The sequence below is a fragment of the Neodiprion fabricii genome, chromosome 3 (genome assembly GCF_021155785.1).
Source record: "Neodiprion fabricii isolate iyNeoFabr1 chromosome 3, iyNeoFabr1.1, whole genome shotgun sequence".
NCBI classification, from domain to species: domain Eukaryota; kingdom Metazoa; phylum Arthropoda; class Insecta; order Hymenoptera; family Diprionidae; genus Neodiprion; species Neodiprion fabricii.
In genome coordinates this window covers 13,017-35,591 of record NC_060241.1, presented here as the reverse complement: position 1 = coordinate 35,591, position 22,575 = coordinate 13,017, and the positions used below count along the sequence as shown (strand labels likewise).

At 42.5% G+C, this 22,575-nt stretch overlaps 3 protein-coding genes across 5 annotated transcripts; all 3 read left to right on the top strand.

Moving 5' to 3' along the window:
- On the top strand, positions 1-3,347 carry LOC124178072 (E3 ubiquitin-protein ligase Mdm2-like). Its single transcript, XM_046561187.1, has 6 exons — positions 1-456; positions 534-581; positions 704-835; positions 1,014-1,165; positions 1,465-1,644; positions 2,597-3,347. Exons 1-6 carry the CDS (start codon positions 417-419, stop codon positions 3,287-3,289), a joined length of 1,245 nt encoding a protein of 414 aa, XP_046417143.1. The 5' UTR covers positions 1-416; the 3' UTR covers positions 3,290-3,347.
- Positions 3,348-4,149: 802 nt separating this feature from the next.
- Positions 4,150-17,116, top strand: LOC124178071 (triokinase/FMN cyclase-like). 3 transcript variants are annotated; one of them, XM_046561186.1, is made up of 10 exons: positions 4,150-4,746; positions 7,987-8,056; positions 9,195-9,305; positions 9,529-9,617; positions 11,427-11,643; positions 12,849-13,094; positions 13,435-13,842; positions 14,637-14,917; positions 15,628-15,761; positions 16,476-17,116. In XM_046561186.1, the coding sequence occupies exons 1-10, from the start codon at positions 4,621-4,623 to the stop codon at positions 16,483-16,485; spliced, it is 1,692 nt and encodes a 563-aa protein (XP_046417142.1). In that variant the 5' UTR covers positions 4,150-4,620; the 3' UTR covers positions 16,486-17,116. The 3 variants fall into 3 exon arrangements, with proteins under 3 accessions (XP_046417142.1, XP_046417140.1, XP_046417141.1); XM_046561184.1 differs by having other exon boundaries at positions 4,154-4,746; positions 16,471-17,116; XM_046561185.1 differs by having other exon boundaries at positions 4,157-4,746; positions 14,664-14,917; positions 16,471-17,116.
- A 3,091-nt stretch (positions 17,117-20,207) lies between these two features.
- On the top strand, positions 20,208-21,820 carry LOC124177369. The gene is made up of 3 exons (XM_046559684.1): positions 20,208-20,255; positions 20,305-21,382; positions 21,504-21,820. The coding sequence occupies exons 1-3, from the start codon at positions 20,208-20,210 to the stop codon at positions 21,818-21,820; spliced, it is 1,443 nt and encodes a 480-aa protein (XP_046415640.1).
- The last annotated feature ends 755 nt before the right edge of the window (positions 21,821-22,575 follow it).

Below are 22,575 nucleotides of genomic sequence, written 5' to 3'. Positions count from 1 at the left end.
TCGCAGTTGACTGCCTGACGTTACGGTCGGCAGTACTGGAAGTATATATATTTCGGAATAAATCCCTAGTGTTTTCACTAGTCTATTCCGTTAGACCCGACCAATAAAATAATGGTATTAAATTCAACTTTGAACGTCTAGGGAGTGCCGTAAGTGCTTAGACAGTCCGTACTTAGACATCACGAAATGTGAAAATGCAAGCCAGTTCAGCAGCGCCTTAAACGGTGTTATATACCCAACGGCCAATAAACGAAAATAAAAAGTATCGAGGTTACTTTCTTTTGTTAAGTCCGTAGAATTTACCCATTTATCTCTGGTTCTGGGTTCAGTAGTTGTTGGCGTTCGACTTTTCTACGAAATATTAAAATACATGGAAAAACACTTATAAGCCTTGATGTACGAAAAACCCCAACGCAATGAGCTTGGTTAATCTGTCTGTAAATACTCAGCCGCCTGGTGCGTATTAAAATTTAGATCTCGAACGAATATATTCGCGGTATTGAGGTTATTCTACATCTGGCATGTGATTCTAGGTCTTCTTCGAGGTTCTTGGTTGAAAAGGTGCCCAGATTCGGAAAATGGTATGTTTTATTTCCTCGTTTTTATTAGAAACATTCAAATTGTCTCCAGCGTGCCCAAGGACCGTTACAGAACATCAATCAGTCAACTGTCTGTGAATCAATATTGTTTCCTCTGAAATTAGAGGACGACAACGGTGAGGGAATTCCTTCAAAGGTTCCACGTTATTCGTGGTATGTTACACTGGAGAGCGAATCACCACAACCAACCGACGAGGATGACGAGTCTGTGTATAGTGTCCAAGATAAAGAAACAGGTTAGTACGGAGAATTTGCCTTTCCGTTGAATTGATAAGTTTTTCGTAATTCATGCAATCGAAAGTGTGCACCTGTTGTTGCAGTCCGCACAGTTGAAACAAAACACGAATGTCTCGACAGGGTGATGAACAATAGGATTTTCTAAATTTCATCAATGTTCTTCAATCATTGCTACAGATTACGTCACCGACACTTCTGACACTTCAACGCACACTTGGGTCAGTAGCACTGACGGCGGCGATTTGGCCCTTCATGTAGAGTACGAAGTTGCCTCACTCTCCGAAGATCCCAATCCATTTGACAACAACACGTCGTCGTCTGACGTATCTGTACGTATTAAGAACAATGGTCCAATACTGTAGATCTCAAGAATGGTCTATTGACGGAGTATTTTGAAACTTTTTATACCCGATACAATCACTGAATATATTCAGAGTTCCATATAAAGCTAAACGAAAGTCCACTCGGATAGAATTGGTATTAATATGTTCACTGATATTAATTCCATTCTGCGGTTTACATTCCCCACTGGGTAATGAATAAGTAATTTTGCATCCTATAAAGATCCATACTTCAATCCTGTGAGGGGGATGTTGGATTAAACGATTACTATTGGAATATTTGACAGGATATCGTGGCTATGGGTGTACTGACATTCTGCGACTCTGACCTTGGTTTAGCGGATGACAGCAACGATTCCCGAAGCTCGGTTGACAGCGAGATTGGGACAGCTGACTACTGGACTTGCGTCCAGTGTAATACAAAGAATAACAATCCCTTATTTCGTTACTGCGAAAAATGCTATCAGGTACAAACCTCACATTTTCATGAGCCACCCTGGCAACTGTCTCATAACAGAGAAAAGTACTGCAACTTTCGGCCACTTATGGTGGGGTTACAACCGTTAGCTGGCCTTGTGGGATCCCAGATGATCCCACTCTCATTCATCGAACGCTCATACTAATTTTAAACCAATCAGAATAAAGAAAAAAATTTTTTTATCTAAACAACTTGTATTATCTTTTGAGAAAACAGTTTGAAGACTGGTAATTTTTACAAGTGCTAGCCAAGGGTTAATCATGAGGTTGGGCAAGGTACTGGCAAGGTAGATGCAGGGCGGAATGCGGTGCGTAGCTGGATTTATATGTAATTTATAAAGCATCCACACAATATGGGTGCATTTCGTTTTAAAAAATCTTTGTGGCATTGTTTTATTTGGAGATGCGGAAGTTTATAGAGAAATGGGTAGTCGCTATTAGACTTCTTTATCTTGCAGCTATTCAGCAATTATTTTGCAACTCAGGCTGTTGCTATGGTAGCCTGTGGTACAACTAGAACCATAGTGTTCCCATCTTCTATGCGCTACTTTTTATGTCACAATCAGGGTTGTCACTTCATCTGTAAGACCTGGAATAGCCAGGGAATTTTGTTCTACCCGACAAAATTATGGAGAACCCAGGGAATATTTTCAATTCCCAGATGAATTATAATTTGAAAATCAAATTCTTGTATCATTTTATATATTATAGTTTTCGCAAAATACTTAGCATGCCTGTATATGCGTGATCAGTGTCATATGAAAAACTTGAACGCGATTGTGGTACAGAAGACTTTGAAATAAACAAAATGTAACACGTAATGGAAGATTAAAATTGTGGATTTGGAAGTTCTGAAAAAGTCGGTGAAGTTTAAGATGCAAAATGGGTAGCATCTTGCATCCTCGTTATGATAACTTTTCAAATTCGTTTGTGAATTTTCAGATACGAAAAAATTTTTTTCCCCCACGACCAAAGTGGAGGAAAAGCAGACGTCAACTCCAGTCATGCAAAGATAGCCTGAACAAGAATTTATCCGAACAAGGGTCGTTCAAGCAGGAATTAAGCAGTGTAGACTCGGGTCTCGGTTCAAGCCAGGATGGCAAATGTTCCCCGATGCTAGATGTGGAGTTGGATGAGACAACGATACCAAGCAAGACATGTGTCACATCATCATCATCATTGCCAATGTCACCTTCTAAGCTTGGACAATCTGGGGATACGGCTGACTCTGGATTCAAAATTGATCGACCAGCAGCTGTTGATACCTGCCCTTCCTCGATTTCCCAGGACATTTTGAACGAGTCAGAATACACGACTGGTAGCATGTTGGTGAACAATGGTAACAACGATAGACCTAACGATGAAACAGTGAATAGGAATATACCATGGATGATGAACCGAGACCCCAAGTATCGTGATAAAATTATCGTTGAGACGCACTCAACGCTGGGCGAAACAGAGAGTAAGTTGTGCATTACATGTACAGCAGCTCCCAAAAACGGTGCATTTGTTCACGGAGCTGTAACCCACATTTGTTGTTGTTATCGTTGCGCAGTGAAAGTGTGGTCTAAGACAAAACGCTGCCCAATTTGTAATCGAAAAGTTACCAACGTGCTTAAAGCATTTTACACTTGAATACACATACAGGAGACTGGGAAGAAAACACAGGGAATAAAAAAAAAAGTACCAGTGACACGATTTGTTACTCATGTTTCTCCAGCGCTCAGTCTTCTATCGTCTTCATCCTTCCACCTATTATCCCTTCACCTCGTGACGCGCACACACAAACATCCAGGTTCACTACCGAAAAGAGGGATTAGACTTATTACTAGTCGAGCGCACATGGAAATTCTCGCGAATAATGAGTAACTAGTCTGTGATTAACATAGTAATGGCGTAGTACGTGTGCATTCTGCAACCGGATTACTTATATCAAATTCCAGTTTCATATTTTTAAACCATATTTTTCATTGAACCTGCTACTTTCCAGTATATACTTATATATATATATATATATGTATATGCGAAAAAAATCAAATTACTGAAAAAAAAAAAATTATTCGGTGTAAAAATTCATAGAAAAATTACTGTTTTGCCAGCTTACTTCGATTTTGGTCGGGATATTTTTCTTTTTGGCAACAAAATTTATGTAATTTTTATCACAATTTTCAAAAATGTCCGATTGACCGTTTTCGAAAATATCATCACTTAAAGGGTCGGGGAGCGTCAGGGGGGTTGGTAAAAATCTGAGAAAAATTTGGAGATGTTATTTTAGGCTAACAAAACACCTCCGGTCATTAAGACTCAGATTGGAGAGGGTGAGGGTCAGACCCTTGTCGAATTGACCTGGAATGCCCCATGTATATATATGTGCGCAAGCCGTTTATGAAAGCTCTGCAGCGACCCGTGTGTATATACATATATATATACATATATATATATCTATATATATATGTGTGTATATATGTATATACATATATATATGTACGGAAAATATTGCGCGAAGTTTTGAAATTCGTCGGAATTCGCGATCCACCTACTTCTCAGCCACTCAAGTAATCCACGTGCCGCAATTTAAAGTTTATTGTAGGCATGATGATCGGACGGAAAGCGTGTGTGCGTACATGTTGGTAGAATTAGTGACCGAGATAAACCAAGTTTGCCCTCTATCCAACGCTGTCGTAATCCACGCGATACGCTTATCGATAACTGTTGGTTCAGGAGTTAAGGCCGACAATTCCCGTAGCACATGTGTCCTATGCATGTAAGCATCATATACTAGGTCCACCAAAGTTTGCCAACAGGCGCCGCGGTGTGCACTTCGATTAATCCCATCCTCCTCCCCCCACACCTATCCAACCCAACGAAAAAATCTAATCTAATCTCATCCATCTCCATCTGCTTCTCTATCTGTTTATGTACCCACCCTGTATTCCGATCAAAGCAAAAGCCGACACATTACCGCAATGGCATCCGGTAAGAAGCTGATCAACGCTCCCGACGATGTGGTTAACGAATCTTTGTCGGGTCTTTGCCTGCTCTATCCTCAGCTCGAATACCATCCTTCAAAGAGAGTCGTTTTATCGCCAGATGTAAGTTTTATTTCTGGATTCTTAACCTGGACCAATTGCAGTGCAACGCGATCTATCCCCAGCTATTGTTAAACGGTGTATTCGATCGCGCCAAACGTGCCCATTCATGGTTGTGATAATGTAGCAGTTGCCACTCCGAAATTTCCGTACATCGGCGAACTATTTAACCACGCGTCTGAATAATTCACTCGAGTATCGTCCGATATGTACTGCATGCTATTCTTTATGTAGCCTCGGATGTAATTCAAGGTGCCAATAAACACCCTTATTACATAAGGTGAAAAAAGTTTCCCTATTTTGAGTACACGCACACATACCGTAGTCACTAACTGATACGGAATAGTAGCAATAATTACAACTTCTGTCTGGACGTCATCGCCGCGTTGTAAAGTTATTGCAATTCAAAGTTGTAAAGAAAAAAAGATGTAATGTGCTAGTCTCTGCGTTTTGATCCACCGTGTTTATCTGATCATACCTCTCTATATTTAAGAAAAGATGTTGGAAAATCCATGAAGTTCAGTTTATTAAGTTGCATGCATTTAGCTCTTTAAATAAGTAAGATGAAGTAAGCTTCATTAGCCTCTCTCTATATGATTCACATGCTTTAATGCGAACAATTTAATCTCACGGGGGAAAAATTTTCTCCTCGAGTGAAAGTGATTAAAATCATGCTGCGATAAAATAAAACAAATAACCATTAAAATTGTTCCGGGTGGTAATTGTCTGTTCAGGGTATTATTGCACTGCTTGTTTAATACCGAAGAGAAACTGACAGAGGTAAGGAGAAGTACTGTTTTACACGTTATAAAAAATTGGCGAGAATACGACGGTTACATCGGGAGTGATGAGTCCAATCCTCTGACGATTATAAGCGTTACATGAGTAAAAATGGGATTCAAGCTGGTGATGTCGAACTGACTGCAGCGGCAGAAGTTTTCAAAATACATTTACGATCAAAAGTGAGGCACGAAGTTCCAACAATTCATGAAAGCATTTGAGGCAGACGTGTTCGATACTATGATAAACGCGAATTAATTTTGTTTCCTTCTCTTTTTTTGGGGAATAACAAGGAAGGTATATCAGTTCGATTTCTCCGATTTGATTTCTTTTGTCAGATGTTGAAGTAGACTAAAACCTAAGCGATACGTAATTTTTTTTTATCTGCCGTACACTTTAACGGCGTGAAATCACTCTTCAAAGTAAGGTATGTCACGAGGCGATTTGGTGGCTTCACTCACAAGAACATAATATCTCTTAGCCAATCCAACTGGAAAAGTTGACTCATACGAAAAATGAAAAAGCTAATTTTCTCGACAAAAAAAAATAAAATAAAATGAATAAAAAATAAAATAAAAAATTTGCCGTGTCCCTCGTTGACGTACCTTACATTCGAGGCTGATTTCACCCCCTTAAAGTGTTTAATGGTGGATAAGAAAAGAATACGCGTCGCTTAGTCTTGAGTCTACTATGACATATTACAGACGAAATGAAATCGAGGAGATCGACCTGGGACACGTTCTTTGTAAGAAGGTATAAGAAATGCACATCGGGTAAATCATTAGATAATTAGTATACTTATATTATACTGCTCGTAAAGATAAGAAAAATAAATAAACGCTTGCCGCCCTGTGACCGCTGCGATATATATCAATTGCTAGCACTTCAGAGTTGTAAAAGAAACGAGGGTGTAACTATATTATACGCTTATAAGCTTGCCTCTCGAACTAATGTTAGTATGTGGCTCCCAGAAACTTGGAAAATCCCAATCCCGATCACGTATTATGTGACGGTAGGCTACTTAATTAAAGGGTTCAGTGCAACGGTTTCTGACTTTCTAAAAACCGAAGTGAATCCCTTCTTCAGCAATCCCTAATTCCAAAAATTCTACTATGTAAAGGCAAACGCGACGACTTGTTACTACAGTTGTATTTTCAGACGCACTTTCGCCCGCTCAAACTGGTAACACAGAACTCTGGACCTCTGCCTACAGTATTTTTGTGATGCATGCAATGTTCTTAACGCGGTGAATTAAAAGGCATACACGAGCCGCGGCGACCGTGCGGTGCAGCTTTTTACTTACAGATATAAAAAAAAATTATTAGATTCGGACGAAAATCACTTTTTCCAATTTCAACGAATCCGCATGTCGGCCCGTCCAACAAACTCCGACGATGACCTCAGAAACGACTGGTTGAAAAAATTTGAAACTTACAGGATTTTACAATAAAATGACGGTTGCGAAAAATTGCTATTTCCCGTTTAATTTGAACTTCCTGTTCTACGGGAAATAAATCGGTCTCCCATGTTTTACTAACAAACTCGTACTTTCTCGTGCTCATTACTTTTTCCAGTTAAACGACTATGTTTTTCCCAGCTTATGTACTCATTTTTTTAAAATTGTAAATTTTTTGTGTTCAGAAATTTTTTTTCCCACTCCTTTCAAAACTCTTTTATTCGGCTACCAAGTCATATCAGTTATAAGTCAACGTGAAAATCGACCAGGGCACCCCTTTAAGAAACGTATGAAACAGTACGAGTAATAAGAGTCGAAATACCAGGCAGAATGCCTGATACCCTAGATGGATGTGGACTAAAGGTCAGAGATTGATTAACACTGATCGTAGTGCTGAATATATAAACGGGCGAGTGGATACCGTCACATACAAGCCTATCGAGTGGTATACTAAATAACGCATGTATAGATATCAGTATAACTTATTTAGATACATAATTTTGGTTACATTCTGTGTGTGGAATGAAGTTAACAGATCGATGTAGATGGTATAATAGTATAGTGATGATCAGTAGTAAGCAGCGAATAAATTATTAGCTGAGAGAATAGCTGAACCTGATATGTATATTATCATTGTTTTTATTTTTTGGTTTGGTGAAGAGGGTTTATTGACAATTATTAGGCACACCTAATGGTCGCGCATACTCTATCCAGTTTCTGGTGTGATTTTATAAATGTGATTTCACACTTGTAATATATTGGAATGGTCTTTACAAATCTACAAACAGGTCGGCAATAAGAACATAATCGGATACTGTCGACATCGAATGACCAACAGTCGTGTTAACGAAATAAATTAAAATCCACCATTGTTGGCTTGTTATGCAACCACGAAATCCTCGCCATCATTGCGAAGTTACGAGGGCAACCAACTTGTGGTTGAAAATAATTATTACTGCCTCGTCAAAAGACTTGCGCTGATTTACAATGTCTTATTGGGTTTACAGTGGAAGACGCGCAGCGGTAAAGTAGCCATAGTCAGCGGTGGAGGTGGAGGACACGAGCCATACGCAGCAGGTTTCAATCACATTGATTTTATTATACGCATGCATATCACTAGCAAAGTTCCGACACAGAACACGCTGCAGCATACTTGATTTCTGACGTATAATGTACAGTACAGCAACCTGCATGTATGCACATACATAATAATATATCACTCGAAACGTTTGAATGATCATACTGGCATATAATATATACACGAAGCTGGGTAATTAATGACGGGCAGATTATTTATTAATTACTATTGACTTGTGTAGTCGGGGAAGTATAACGCTACTTCGATACAAGAGCGCAAAGCTGGTGGCGCTTCCCGTCCGTCAGTGCAGCGGCTTCACTCCAATTGGGCTATGCCGCTAGACAGCACGCGCGTTGACCGGATACATATCAATTCTTCTTTCCATTTTCCGTCGAGGGTCGTCTTGCATTGCCATATACAGGTTCCGGAAGTGGTTTTTCTTAAATGAGACTGAGAGATTAGGTATTCACGTTGCTGTCGGTATGGGAGTTGAATGTTCTCGCACGGGGTTTGCGAAATACTAATTACGGTGCTTACAGACGGTACGAAAAAGGGCACCATTTCCATTCTGGTGTTGTTGAAAGAAAAAATTTGAAACCTTAAATTTGTCCATTCGCATCGCTTCCTCGTATACATATTAGTATAGTACATGTACCTTAGTATATCTCGTCGAATTGGTGCGAGGAAAGATGAAGAAGAAAATTACCATTCTTTGCGACGAACTTTCCTCTAGTTTACTTGGAGACTTCCGTCTGTCTGTATATGGGTGTAAAATTATTATACAAGGAGCAATAGAATGTTGTATAAGTCTTTACGCGTAGTTCGGCCGTTTAGTTCATTAGACGTAGTCGGCAAGTTCAGCATTCAAGTCAAATTGAAATTATGAGGGTTACTTGTGATTGTGAATTTTCACTACTATACTTGTTACTGTAGTAATTTTTATATAGTAATATGACTATAGTAATATAATACTACGGTAATTTTTTCTACTCGAACTCTCTGTAACGGCATTAATCACACAAAATCGAGAATACGGTAGAAATCCGACAACTCTGTTATACCTATAACTACTTACAATTAGTTGAATATCCTTTATAATTACAGTGAAACATTTGTGTGTAATTTTTATCCCGTCAGGCTTCGTAGGATCCGGATTACTGACTGGTGCCATTACGGGGCCGGTATTCGCGTCTCCTCCGTCCAATCATATTTTGCACGCCTTACAATGTGTATCAACAAACAACACAGGTATTGTCACATATTCCTATAACCACTAACCTCCGCAGCACGAAATATTTGAAAAATATACCTGACAATGAGACACCTCAATCAAAACTTCGAATATTTCCATTTTCGCATTCTCGCGATTTCCAAACACCTCAAGGCAATACTTTCATGAGATCTGAAACATTTTTCAAAATATCTTGCTATAATAATAGATTTATATAAATATACACCGCATGTTTTCCAGCTGGAATATTAGTGATTGTCCCAAATTACACCGGGGACTGCTTGAATTTCGGGACAGCGATCGAGAAAGCAAGAAACAACGGCGTGTCGGTACGAATGCACTTCTATTATACACTGCTGATATACTTGATTTACTTTTCATACATGTACACGTTCATATAACATAACTGCAAACGACGTCCTACATATCTTTCCGTTATCACGTGATATATCTCGATGTGTTCGAATCTTGACTATCAAACTGGTTGACTATATTACATCGAATGATGCGCGAATGTATCCTTTAAACTTTCCATAAGTAGATAAAAGCTTTAATTTCTGATAAAGCTGCTCAATAATGTACAGGCCTACAATGGATTCAGATAAACATCTAGACAAAAGTTCTGGTTGACTTTTTGGATGACTACTAGACAAAATGATAACGAAATAATTGCCAATTGAAAAGTGTTTGGGTTCATGCAGGCTATAGACGCAGGTCTGATCAGTGAGTGTCCCTCGTAGAGGTTTGCGAAAATAATCTCCCCGGTACTCATAATAGCGTATCAAATGAAGACTATTGTTAGGAGCGAACCATGCATGTCTCTTAGTGCAATAATAGTCGAGGAAATAAAGCAATGGACTGTCGATTTTTTGAGCAGTAAGACGGTATTTAATGCGGTTTTTTTGCATTCGCTTCGTAAGAACGCCTACAAACTTTGTGAACTAAATTGATTAATTAATTTTTTGAAAATGCATTATGGCATTAATAATATGCATTTTGCAAGTGCACTTCCAAGAGACCCTAAATAAAAAATTTGCTACTCGGAGGTTTTTGGGGTCGCTGAACACGAATATCGCCACGGCAACCGTCTCCGAGGTACCTGGTGCCCAGGGTGGACAGTATCAACGTCTTCTCCTAGAGTTTTGGCGAAAATTGTGATCGAATTTGTCGAAACTCATTGCTTGGGGGTTTTTGGGGTCACTGAATACGAATATCGATACGGCAACCGTCTCCGAGGTACGTGGTGCCCAGGGTGAACGTTTCAACGTCTTTTTCTGGAATTATCTTGAGTATTATCATTTTTACCTCAATTAAAGAACATTGTTCTTAATTCAATCACAAATTCGATCACAATTTTCGCCAAAACTCTAGGAGAAGACGTTGATACTGTCCACCCTGGGCACCAGGTACCTCGGAGACGGTCGCCGTGGCGATATTCGTGTTCAGCGACCCCAAAAACCTCCGAGTAGCAAATTTTTTATTTAGTGTCTCTTGGAAGTGCACTTGCAAAATGCATATTATTAATGCCATAATGCATTTTCAAAAAATTAATTAATCAATTTAGTTCACAAAGTTTGTAGGCGCTCTTACGAATCGAATGCAAAAAACCGCATTAAAATCCGTCTTACTGCTCAAAAAATCGACAGTTGGGCCGTTATTAGTGCTTTATTTCCTCGACTATAATGTACACGCGTATAAGTGATTTTTGCGGGATAAATCCATGAAAATTACAAGGTATCTGTATTAACCCTCCGTGTAAATACTGGGTCTTACAGGGAACAGTCGTTTTCTGCATACAAATTTTTATGAACAATACTTCAAAACCTTTCAGTTTGACAACTTTTATATAACGTAGTTAACACTTGTAGAGGAAACCCTGATTTTTTCAGATTTCCCGAAAAAGTTTATAATAGACAAAAGGTGTGAAAAACAAGCGTTCACACGGAGATTTAATTCTATGATCGAAAAATTATTCCTTCGGTGAAAATTTTTGCCGTGCAATAACGTTCCATAAATAGTAGGTTTACATTGTCGAAGGAAACATCGTTCCTTCGAATACCTATTCATCCGGCGGATTCATACTTGAGCCCAGAACCAATGTGGAAGCTATGAACCATTTGTAATTTCATTACGTAAAGGTGACAGAGTTGACCGTCGGAGAGGATTGCAGTATACCTATGAGCGAACTGGGGAGGACTGGACGTAGAGGTCTTGTGGGAATGTTGTTTGTCGGTAAGGTAGCTGGTGCTCTGGCTGAACGTGGGTTAAATCTCAGCTCGGTGGCCCAATACGCCGAAATAGTTACCAACAACGTGGCCACCTATGCGGTCGGGTTAACTGCCTGCGCCCTACCAGGTATAACTGATAACTTTCGCTTATGTGCATGCATTAATCTTCGCATAAGAGACGTTATTATATCAAAGTAGTTACATGGTTCCACTTGCTTTTTTTTTCATTCGTATAACCAGAATAGTAATATTGTAATGTCACATCAACCTTATATAAGGTACAACCTCCTCATAGGCATGTCTCAGCATCCCCTTGTAATGCGTATACGAGGTGTGGCTATTGAATAACCGGACTGAAATCATAACACTTTTTATTCGTCACCAATTACAGCAGAAGTTTTTTTGCCTCAATGTACAGCCCTTGGCGATCGCTACACCGCTCCATACGACGTTTCCATTGTTGAAAGTAGTGCTGGAAGTCCTCTTCTGTTAACTGGTCGAGAACCTCCGTCGCTTTTGCTTTAACCGCTTCCACACTTCCAAATCTTTTATCCTTCAGCGCCGACTTGACTTGACTTGGGAAATAGAAAAAAGTCACAAGGGGCAAGGTCGGGCGTGTACGGTAGATGTTCCAACACAGTGATGCTGTATTTTGCGAGAAACGCTTTCACAGACAAGGCAGAATGGGCTGGTGTATTGCCTTGGTGAAGGATCCAGGACCTGGGTTTTCCACAAATCGGGTCTTCGTCTTCTGATACGCTCACGTAGGGCCGTCAGAACCTCGATGTAGAAGCGTACTCGCCCGACCTTGCCCCCTGTGACTTTTGTTTATTTCCCAAGTCAAGTCAAGTCGGCGCTGAAGGAGACAAGATTTGGAAGTGTGGAAGTGGTTAAAGCAAAAGCGACGGAGGTTCTCGTCCAGCTAACAGAAGAGGACTTCCAGCACTACTTTCACCAATGGAAACGTCGTATGGAGCGGCGTAGGGATAGCCAAGGGCTGTACATTGAAGGCGAAAAAATTTCTGCTGTAATTGGTCACGAATAAAAAGTGTTATGACTTCAGTCCGGTTATTTAATAACCACACCTCGTATACATCGGTATGCATATACTATTATGCTACTTCATCGTCAATAAATATTTATAGTTCACAAAAGACCCACCGCACATAAGGCGTTGGTAATTAAGTCTATGCTGCTATATTATTGTATACACGCACATACATTGTATGCATATATGTACAATAGGTATCCATATGCATATGATGAACTAATAAAAACGCCGTGTTGCTGTATGATGCTAGATCCAACATCATGAACTTTCCTGACAAACAGGGCAAGGGCGAATGTTCCACGTTCTCGACGATGAGATGGAAATCGGTCTGGGGGTACATGGTGAAGCGGGATATAAGCGAATGAAACTGACGAGCGCATCACAAGTTGTTTCACTGATGCTGCAGCATATTTTGAAAACCTTGTCACTGATCAATGGCGAATCTGTCGCTGTAATTGTCAATAATTTTGGGGCTACAAGCCAACTGGAACAAGGAATCGTAGTTCATGAGGTCGTCATGCAGCTTGGTGAGGGAGAACCGATGCGCATATATTACACCTTTAATTTGCATGCACGATTAAGTGATTTCCAATGTCAGAATCGGATACCGACTTGTCGAAGTTAGGGGCTGTCAGGCCCGCTTTATCCCGTGCGTCTTATTTCAGGGTTGGCGATCGCAGCTACCGGCAGGCAGCGGTGGGGCGCTTATTCAGCTGAAAATTCGTTCTCAGAAAACCTCTCAGTATGACTGTATGCCTGCCTGTAGTCAGCTACCAATTCTTCGGAATAACGCACGGCGTGTATCGTATATGTTCATTAAAAACAATAAATGGTCGACGTATTAAAATTACTATCCTATGCATGTAGGTTGTAGGGGTATACAGCCACTACGGGTGTACGCTGGTCCATTGATGACATCTCTTGACGGTGCTGGTGTACAAATATCAATTTTAAGACTCGGCGATCATCACGGAACAAGTCTGGTGAGTTGTCTGGATCAGGCAACCGACGCGCCTTGTTGGCCAGGCAGCGTGTACAGCGTGTCGTTGCTGTCTAGGGGGGTGCAGGGTACGTTCAAGCCTGCCAGTACCGGAGACGCAAACAAGAAAATCGCCAAAGTTGGTCCAACTTTGAATGAGGAGGGAGAAAATTTACTGCGCAAATGTCTGAAAAGGGCTTGCATGGCGATAACGGCGAAAGAAAATTACATCAATGAATTGGATACCGGATGTGGCGACGGGGATTGCGGTACGACCATGCGACGTCTCGCCGAAGGTATGGGCACGCGATTTATCAATTGATATATGTAGCATTCCATGTCAAATCAGCAGTCCACGTACCTCACCCGCTTCGGATTCAATAGTTTTCTAGTACGATGTTCCTACCGATTCAGAACTATCACGGAATTTTCTTCACATTTTATTGCCCACGCGTGAAATTTGAAAAAAATCGAAAAATTAATTCCGAAAACGCCATCTTCAAGAATCTGAAAAAATTCACACGGGCTCTATGATTTAAAATGTGATTTTTAAGCACTACACGGTAATGGGATTTCAATGTCTACAAATTTATTCATAAGTTTTTAGTTTTTCCATGCTCGGAATTGTATTTTTTTTTTTTTCCAATCTCCGATCTATACGGAGATCACGGAATCATGAAAATAATGTGATTCTGCAATCTATTTAGAGCGAAGCAAAAAAAAAACCTGACATGGAAAAACTAGAAACTTGCAAGAAAAAAAAAATAAAAAAATTAATACTGAGATGCCGTTGTCGTGAGGTGCTTCAAAATCACATTTCAAATCATAGAATCCGTGTAAATTTTTTCACATTTTAAAACATAGCATTTCACAAATTGGTCATGTGACTTAGCATAAATTTCACCCGTGGCTAAAGAAAATATGAAAATATTCCTGAGGCCCTTTTGGGTGGATAAAAACATCATACTAAAAAGTAATGCAAACTGAAGGAAGTGAGGTACGTTCAACGTGAAACGCCCCATATATAACTGCTACGTTTTCACGACCGGCGAATGGGCGTTGTTCCTCTAAAACAAATCTGGATATGTAGTGCTTCGTGCGCGTTTTTGGATTCAAGGAATTTCGTTGTCACTGGAAAACCTGCCCCTCTCGCACCCTTCATCGGTACTAACGGCATTGTCGGCCATCGCTGAAGAAACGATGGGGGGAACTTCAGGTGCAATTTATTCGCTGATGTTCACTACGGCGGCGGCTGAGTTGAAATTACCACAATGTGGTCAAGTTTGTCCACTAACGTGGAGTCAAGCATGGAGAGGTGGTATCGATGGAATTCTGAGATACAGTAAGGCGAGACTGGGAGATCGTACAATGGTAGGTGGTGAAGATCTAAGAAAATATTTATAGATATCATTCAAATCTTGTGCCTGTCTAATACGATCTGTCAATGCAAAAATTCTCGATCTATAACTTACATCTATAAATTATCTATCTAGTTTGATAATACGCACTTAGGATCTAATGAGATCTACTTAGATGCATGAATTGTACGCGGTTCGATCAGGCTAGATAGATAAAAAACTTTGATCTAATTAGATGTATTCATTTTTCGCCAAGGACGCAACCTCCGTCAAGCATAAGCAATCCATGCATGCAAATGTACTAGATTTAATGCCACACCGACACTAGCGGCTCCCAATTATTTGTCAACGATCTGTAATGGTAAAGAACAAGCTACAAACTAATGGGTCTCTGGTTCGAATTGAAACGTCTCGTACTGACTCCGCAGTTGAATTGAAACAACTGCCGTAGTTGACCAATCGTATGGATAGTAGGAGAGCTATTCATATACATGCTGTACTGTGCGCAAGTCCTTCAAGAGTTGATACAGTAGTCACAACCGATGCGTTGTGATGGTTGCCCAAAATGCACGTTTTTCTCCTTCGTTGTTCAGCAGCGTCATTGACACAGTTGCAATAACGGAGTCCAAATATTATTAGTATAAATATTTTAATGCGACTCACACATAGCTATGATACTTGCCGCGATAGAAAATAACATGATCACGGGTATTCGGTTTACAGTTGGACGCTTTAGATCCAGCTTGCAGAGAATTTGAGAGTAATGATTTCTCCGGCGGGTTACGTAGGAAGGCTTTGGAAAAGATTGCCAAAGCTGCCCAAGATGGATGTGAGGGTACAAAACATATGGAAGCCAGGTGGGTGTTATGTAAGATATTCAATATTGATAGCGCAGGCTCAAGATGTAAATATATTCACATATACTGTATGGCAAACTTATTGGGGACCGTTCTTAAAGGACGTCCCCGTTTACGTAGGACGTGGGGCTCATAAAATGTGACAATGCGTGACCAGGGGAGGGGATATGGCTGAATGTAACGTCCGTTACAGAAATCTCGTTTATAATATTTGTTGAAAAATCTGTGCTTTCTTCGCATTGAAAATTAACATTTTCTTGCAACATTTTTTCACAAATTGTTTTCATATTTATTTCCGAACGTCGTGTTTGTTAATCTGCACATCATTTCAACACTCTCTTACGTGGTTAATTAATGACACATTAAAACTTGGTCCAATCAAGATTCACGCACAACATTATTTAATTACGAAACTAAATGCAGCCATATGAAACTTAATCGTTTGTGCAGAATTTTACTTGTAGTATACTTCGATTCGGACGCAAAAGGGGATGGGGTCCTTGATTGCGATCGTCAAACGATCCGTAGGGGGAGGGGTTCAAAAATCGATACCAATTGTGACAGGGATGAGGAGGGCCCAAGGCCGTAGACATTCGCGATTTTCCTTTACGGACGCGGACGACCCGACACCGACACGGGGACTCAAATGTGAAGTTCAGTGTACGGCAGTTATAAAGTATATGTTCAATCGCAATAACATATTTTCCAGGGCAGGTCGTGCTAGTTACGTGAAGCAGACTACCTTCTTGCAAAAAGTCGACGCTGGAGCATTTGCCGTTGCCACATGGATCACTGCAATTGTCTCGACAATGCTCGAATCGTACGATTAAGACTTTTTATAACACCTGCTCTGGAAGTTGACTTTTCGAGCGCTGTATGTCATCTCTGAAATACACAATAATCGCATACTTGACCATACCATGTGTTTCATAAACGCACATGTTCGGTTAAGTATCAGATAACTGCACAGATTCCACCTAAACTATACTACTATAGAAATGTAACCACACGAGTACAGTCTGTATTAAACTCACTCTATCTTTGTCACTTTACCAGAAACTACTCAAACACCATCCGATGCCGCTACAGTAATTTAAGTTTTAAAATTATTATATTCCTCTCAAATTTGACTTCCAGATCAGTTTTTGTAAAAAATATTGTATTCTACGTGTGGGATGAGTAGCAAATATGACAGTCGTGATTACAACACTCGCTGTAAGGTTTATGAGACATTCGTATGAGAAGAATCGTGCGGTTGTCGCAATACGCTATGCGTATAATATACGGAGTAGTTAACAAATAGCAAATAATTGGTAAGAAATATTGAGGGCAGTAATAAATAGCAAGTAGCACTACCTTATTATTATTGATATGCAACAGTACTGTAATCACAGGACAGGTGCAGACGGGCCGGCGCAGAACCCTTGCGTCAGCAAACTCTGCGCCGGCAGTAGGCCGCGTGTGGTACGTACGCGGAGCAGTACGGACAGGCGGTTGACTAACATTAAATGATGATTGCTATAACAAATAGTAAATAATGCCAACAAAATTAGGTGTAGGAGACTAATAACAATCATCATACTGTTAGAGAAAAAATGATGGCAGGGACGACGGTTGGTAACGGCGAGGTGCCAGAGTCGGGCGCGCGGCATTCGCGGCTCGATCACGTGGCTTACCAACCACGTGATCTGGTCGTGGGGCTGGCGGAAGCACCCCACCTCGAGCAGTTCGCCGCGTACCGTCCGAGAGAGAACGTGCGAGTGAGAAGTGAACGTGCGAGCAAGGAGGCGAGTACGACCCACGATTGAGTGGAGGGATCGCGACCCCTCCATCTCAACGGTGCCTGTGTGGCCGGAATTCTCTGTGTGAGAGCCGTGGGTACGTGTGTGTTTTCTGTGTGAACGATGAGTGCAGTTGCGCAATTACAGTAAGCGGGAGGAAGACCGCATGCCGACGACGCCATTTTGTAAGACACAACGGGACGAGATAAAGCGGAGCGCTCAGTCTCTCTTTCTGGCCAATTGTACGGCGAAGCCGAATAACTTCCCCCATCAATTGTAATACCATGGTTAACGTTATTTGTTTTTTTTCAAATCCGTTAAAGAGAACGAATTCTTGAAGTACAAATCCCCTCCCCAGATCCGACCGCCTATGCGTTGATTCGGAAGTAAGTGTTGATCTCTTCAAAAATACTATAATTGCTTCAATACACACACATTCCACCTCTAGCCAAAACTTGATGAGCGCTACGGATCCTCGAGCTTCAAGAAATTGAAAAAAGTAACCAAGAGCCCCTTTGTCCGAAAGAATTTCTGGCAGAGTTTTTGATAGCCGCGATTTGAATGTGGTGACCTCAAATTTCTGATCCCTGCAATCTTCGTCTTCCTCTTCCTCCTCCAAGCAGTGCAGCGGGCGGAATTCTTGGCGGAATACATCTACCGCTAATTTTCCATAATTTTCAGACTGACGACGATCCAGGCTTATTGCGGGGCCCTGAAATTTTTTCCCAAGAATCAATCATAATTACTAGCATAATTTCAAGATTCTACATCTATATGCTTCAATTCCTCAAGGATTGAACAACGACAAAATTGTATTGTGTACTCTCAATAGATTCGTTGTCGACCCCGGACTTAGTAGGTATATTTTTTCAGTCATATTTGGACCAACCTACATCAAATTTTTGAAGCAGCTTCTAAAGGAGTAACAAAATACAAACCATACTTTTCATTCGACAATTCCACGGATTGTTTGCTCTGAGGAATTGTTTGCCAGATATTTGTGTTGTCAAATTCTTAAGGGGATATGCTACTGCATTTCTACCGCGAGTGCTACATATGACGAACATGACTCTTGTCCATCATTCGTAACATATGACTAATAACATTGGTCAAGCTGTTCTACATATTGTTGATTGGAATCAGCTATACCGTTACTCGTAATGGTACTCCATATTTTTCCTGCTACAACCGGAGACTGCTTACCAATCAACTTTACTCATATTTGTTTATTCATGTATGTACATCGTTATGAAACAACAAAAATTTTCAAATAGACGTGGGTTCATGTAAATTCAAGTTCATATGCTGTGTTGACGCTAAACGAAACAGTACGAGCAATTGATTAGTTTTAAGGTTACGTCGTCCTGACGGGTCATTTAAAATCGTGAAGAGTGATAGCGTTATAAAAAACGAGTGGGAAACTCGCGGACCCTAGAGAATAAGTTGATATCCTGCAGAGTAATTACCAGATTTTTTAAAAAATTGGAGCATTGTTCATGTTAACAGCAAACATGATCAACGACGCGCTGTGTCAAATCTTAAATCGACAGTCAAGTATTTCAAGCACGGTGTACGAAAAAGCGGTGGTTCGACTGCCCCATGGACGTAATATTTCTTACGTCCGTGGACTGCCGTTTACTCCCCATGTAAAGATCAGTGATTATTTAACTAAAGTCCCCTGGCTCTCCGCCAGGCGTCTCACGCACGGTGGGACGGATCTGGCGCGTGGTGTGGGTATACATGGGGTGGGGGGTATTCCGAAATATACTTTCAATAAAGTCTATGCTTCAGTACTGCCGACCTTGACGTCACGCAAACGCAGTCAACTGCGAACTGCGTTCCGTTTATACTCCGAGGTCTCCGAGTTGCCAGTCGCAGTAAAATCGGAACGCTACACCAAGGACGCGGCCATCTCTCAAGTACTGCAACTGCCTCACGCCCAGACCGCAGCAGTTACGGTCAACAACGTCACAAATTTCATGACGTCACTGACTGGCGGCAGTAAGCTGTCGCGCGATTTTGGAACGCGGTTGCCAGTACTTGCAGTACTGCGAGTATATTTCGAAATACACCCCTCGAAGAAAGGGGCGTGTCGTAGGAGTCCTAGGCACACCATGGGTGCAGTCCTCGGTGTAGCGTTCCGATTTTACTGCAACTGGCAGCTCGAAGTAAAAACGGAACGCAGTATGCAGTCGACTGCGTGACGTCACGATCGGCAGTACTGGAAGTATATTTCGAAATACACCCGGAATACACCCATACTCAGATTGATTGCTGAAATCAACCAAGAGTGGGCGCCACCGTAGTTATCAGCTGGGACGTAACACTGATCGGAATCTCGAAAATGAGGTCAGTATGTTTTTGACCGTCAACGCGACTATACACTCGTTACAATATCCAGACAGTTAATTGACGACGAGGATATATCCAGTGATTGAGTGTGCACAGTGTACGCGTGTGTATATGTGTATGTGCAGTACACTTTTTCGACACAATCTAAAATCTAATTCCCGAATCTTCCGGAACGCTCTGTAGAGGTCCCACGATTGAGAAGTGCAGGCGTCGGTGTTGCGGCGATACGTTCAGGGTGTTCACATAACCCAGGGACGCCGTCCGCCGAGGCGTCCGACTGGACGTCGGTACGGTACCTGGTGGAAATTTCCAGATGCTAGACACTGGAATCGTTCTCACAGCTACAGTTAGACTCACATCGGTAGTTTGGGTCATCAATTACCGACAAAGTATTGAAATACACCGGACAGAAAAAAACAGAAGAGAGGACAGTGAAGCATATAAGCGCGGAAGAAAGAATCCGGCGGGGAACGCGCACATTCAGATCGTGCAGGGTCCAAACGGCGATACAGGAGGAAAGGGCCACGCCTGCTAATAGGGCCAAGACCATCGACCACCCTAGGCAAGGAGCCTTCAGCTACGCAGAGGCGGCCAAGGCTAAGGTACAGACGAGGACCCCGCCGTCGCATACCACACCCGTGGCCACCGCTATTGCGACGGCCAGCGGAGGAAGAAAGAGAACCAAAACACAAGCGGTAGGGCAAATCCCCGAGCAAGAAGGAAGTAAGAAGGGACAGCGAAGGGGATTCGCGGTAATGGTCAGGGTCGAGGGGGAGGGGTACGAAAGAACCCTGGAGAGAATCAAAAGGGACGTTCCACCACCGGAAGGCGGGGGCCTGCGGAGCATCAGAAGGAGTAGGGACGGGTCCCTCCTGATGGTATGCGAGGAGATGCCAACGGCCAAGAAAATGGCGGACTTGGTGGCCACAAAGCTAGGAGAGGGGGCCGACGTCAAGATACTGGGCGACAGGGTAATAATCAAGATTCGCGGGCTGGACGCACTAGTGCAGGCGGAAGACATCCGAACCGCACTCATCAATGAGATACCCACGGAAAAGGACGACAGCGACCAGATAGAAGTTATAAGGATTATCACCTACCCGTGGAATGAGAAAGCCGCCATCGTGAAAATCAGTCGGCGCACCTTACAGGCCTTGAATGGGAGAGCCAACATGAGAATAGGCTGGACCATGGCCAGAATCATTGTAGGCCCGCAAGGGGTACGATGCCGTAACTGCAATAGATACGGGCACAAGGAGGAGGTGTGCCGTGGCCCTGGAGGGCAGGGACAGCGCGGAAACCTGGCAAAAGGGACAGAGCGCAATAGGATCCCACAGGGAATTTCCCCGCGGGGGACGTGCCAAGAGGTCGCGGAGTTTGACAGTCTGGTAGAGCAGGGGACCACCCCAGTGTCGAATAGTACCAGGAACGAGGTGTCCCCAACCGGCACCGGGCTGCAACAACAACAACCCGGAACAGAAAATGGCGGTGAGTCTTAACTGCCTACAAATCAATCTCAACAACTCGAGGGCTGCGGCCGATCTACTGGCACAGACTACCACAGACCAGCGGACAGACCTAGTCATAATTAGTGAACCTGCTAAAACAGGCAGAGGCTTGGGCAGGTGGTATAGTAGTAATGACGGGAAAGCCAGCGTCGTTATTATAAATAAAAACCTGTCCGCAAAAAAGCTGGTGGCGGGCAGGGCATATGTGGTGGTCGAAGTAGACAGAATAGTAATTGTAAGCTGTTACCTCGCACCAAATGAAAAATGGAGGGATTACGGAAGACAGGTGGCCGAAATAGAAGACACACTGCGAGCCATACTTCACGAGGGTCCGACCAATAGAAAGAGACGTGGGGTCATCCTGGCTGGAGACCTGAACTCCAAATCAAGGGTATGGACTGACAGGACCGACCGGTGAGGCAGGAGGATTGAAGAGCTAATAGATGCGCTGGACATGGTGTGTCTGAACTTGAACGGAGAGCATACCTTCGAGCGAAGGGGATGGTCCGCGGTGTTAGACGTCACTATAGCAACTCCGGACGTGGCAAGCCGAATATCAGGTTGGACGGTCCTAGAGGTAGAAACCCTTAGTGATCACAGGGCAATATGCTTCCGACTTCAAGGCAGGGAGGAAGCGACAGGGCAAAGGCCAGCAATACAGGAGGATGGCACCCGTAAATGGATCCTCAAGAAACTCAATGAGGCCAAGCTGAAGCGGTGTGCGAAAGAAGTGAAAACGCCACGCAAGGGAGACCCCGAGGACATGGCGGAGGAGCTTACAAGGTCCATACAAGGATTATGTGACAGGGTCATGCCAAGGCGGCGTCACGGCGGCGGAAGGAAGACCGTCTATTGGTGGAACGAGGAGATCGCGGCAGGCAGACAAAGATGTATGAAAACAAGAAGGTCCCTGCAAAGGGAACGAAAGAGAAGGGCACGTATGGGGGTACAGGTCCCCGAAGATCAGGAGGACAAGCTCAGGGAGGAGCGACGGGCACTTCGCAAGCTCATTAGAGCAAGCAAAGGCAGAGCTTGGGATGACCTCATACGAACCATCGACGACGACGTATGGGGGAAGCCGTACAGAATCGTTACGGGGAAACTGAGTAACGCCAACGCGGGACCTTCGAGTATGGAGGAAGCGATGGAGGTATACGCCACGCTGTTCCCAGC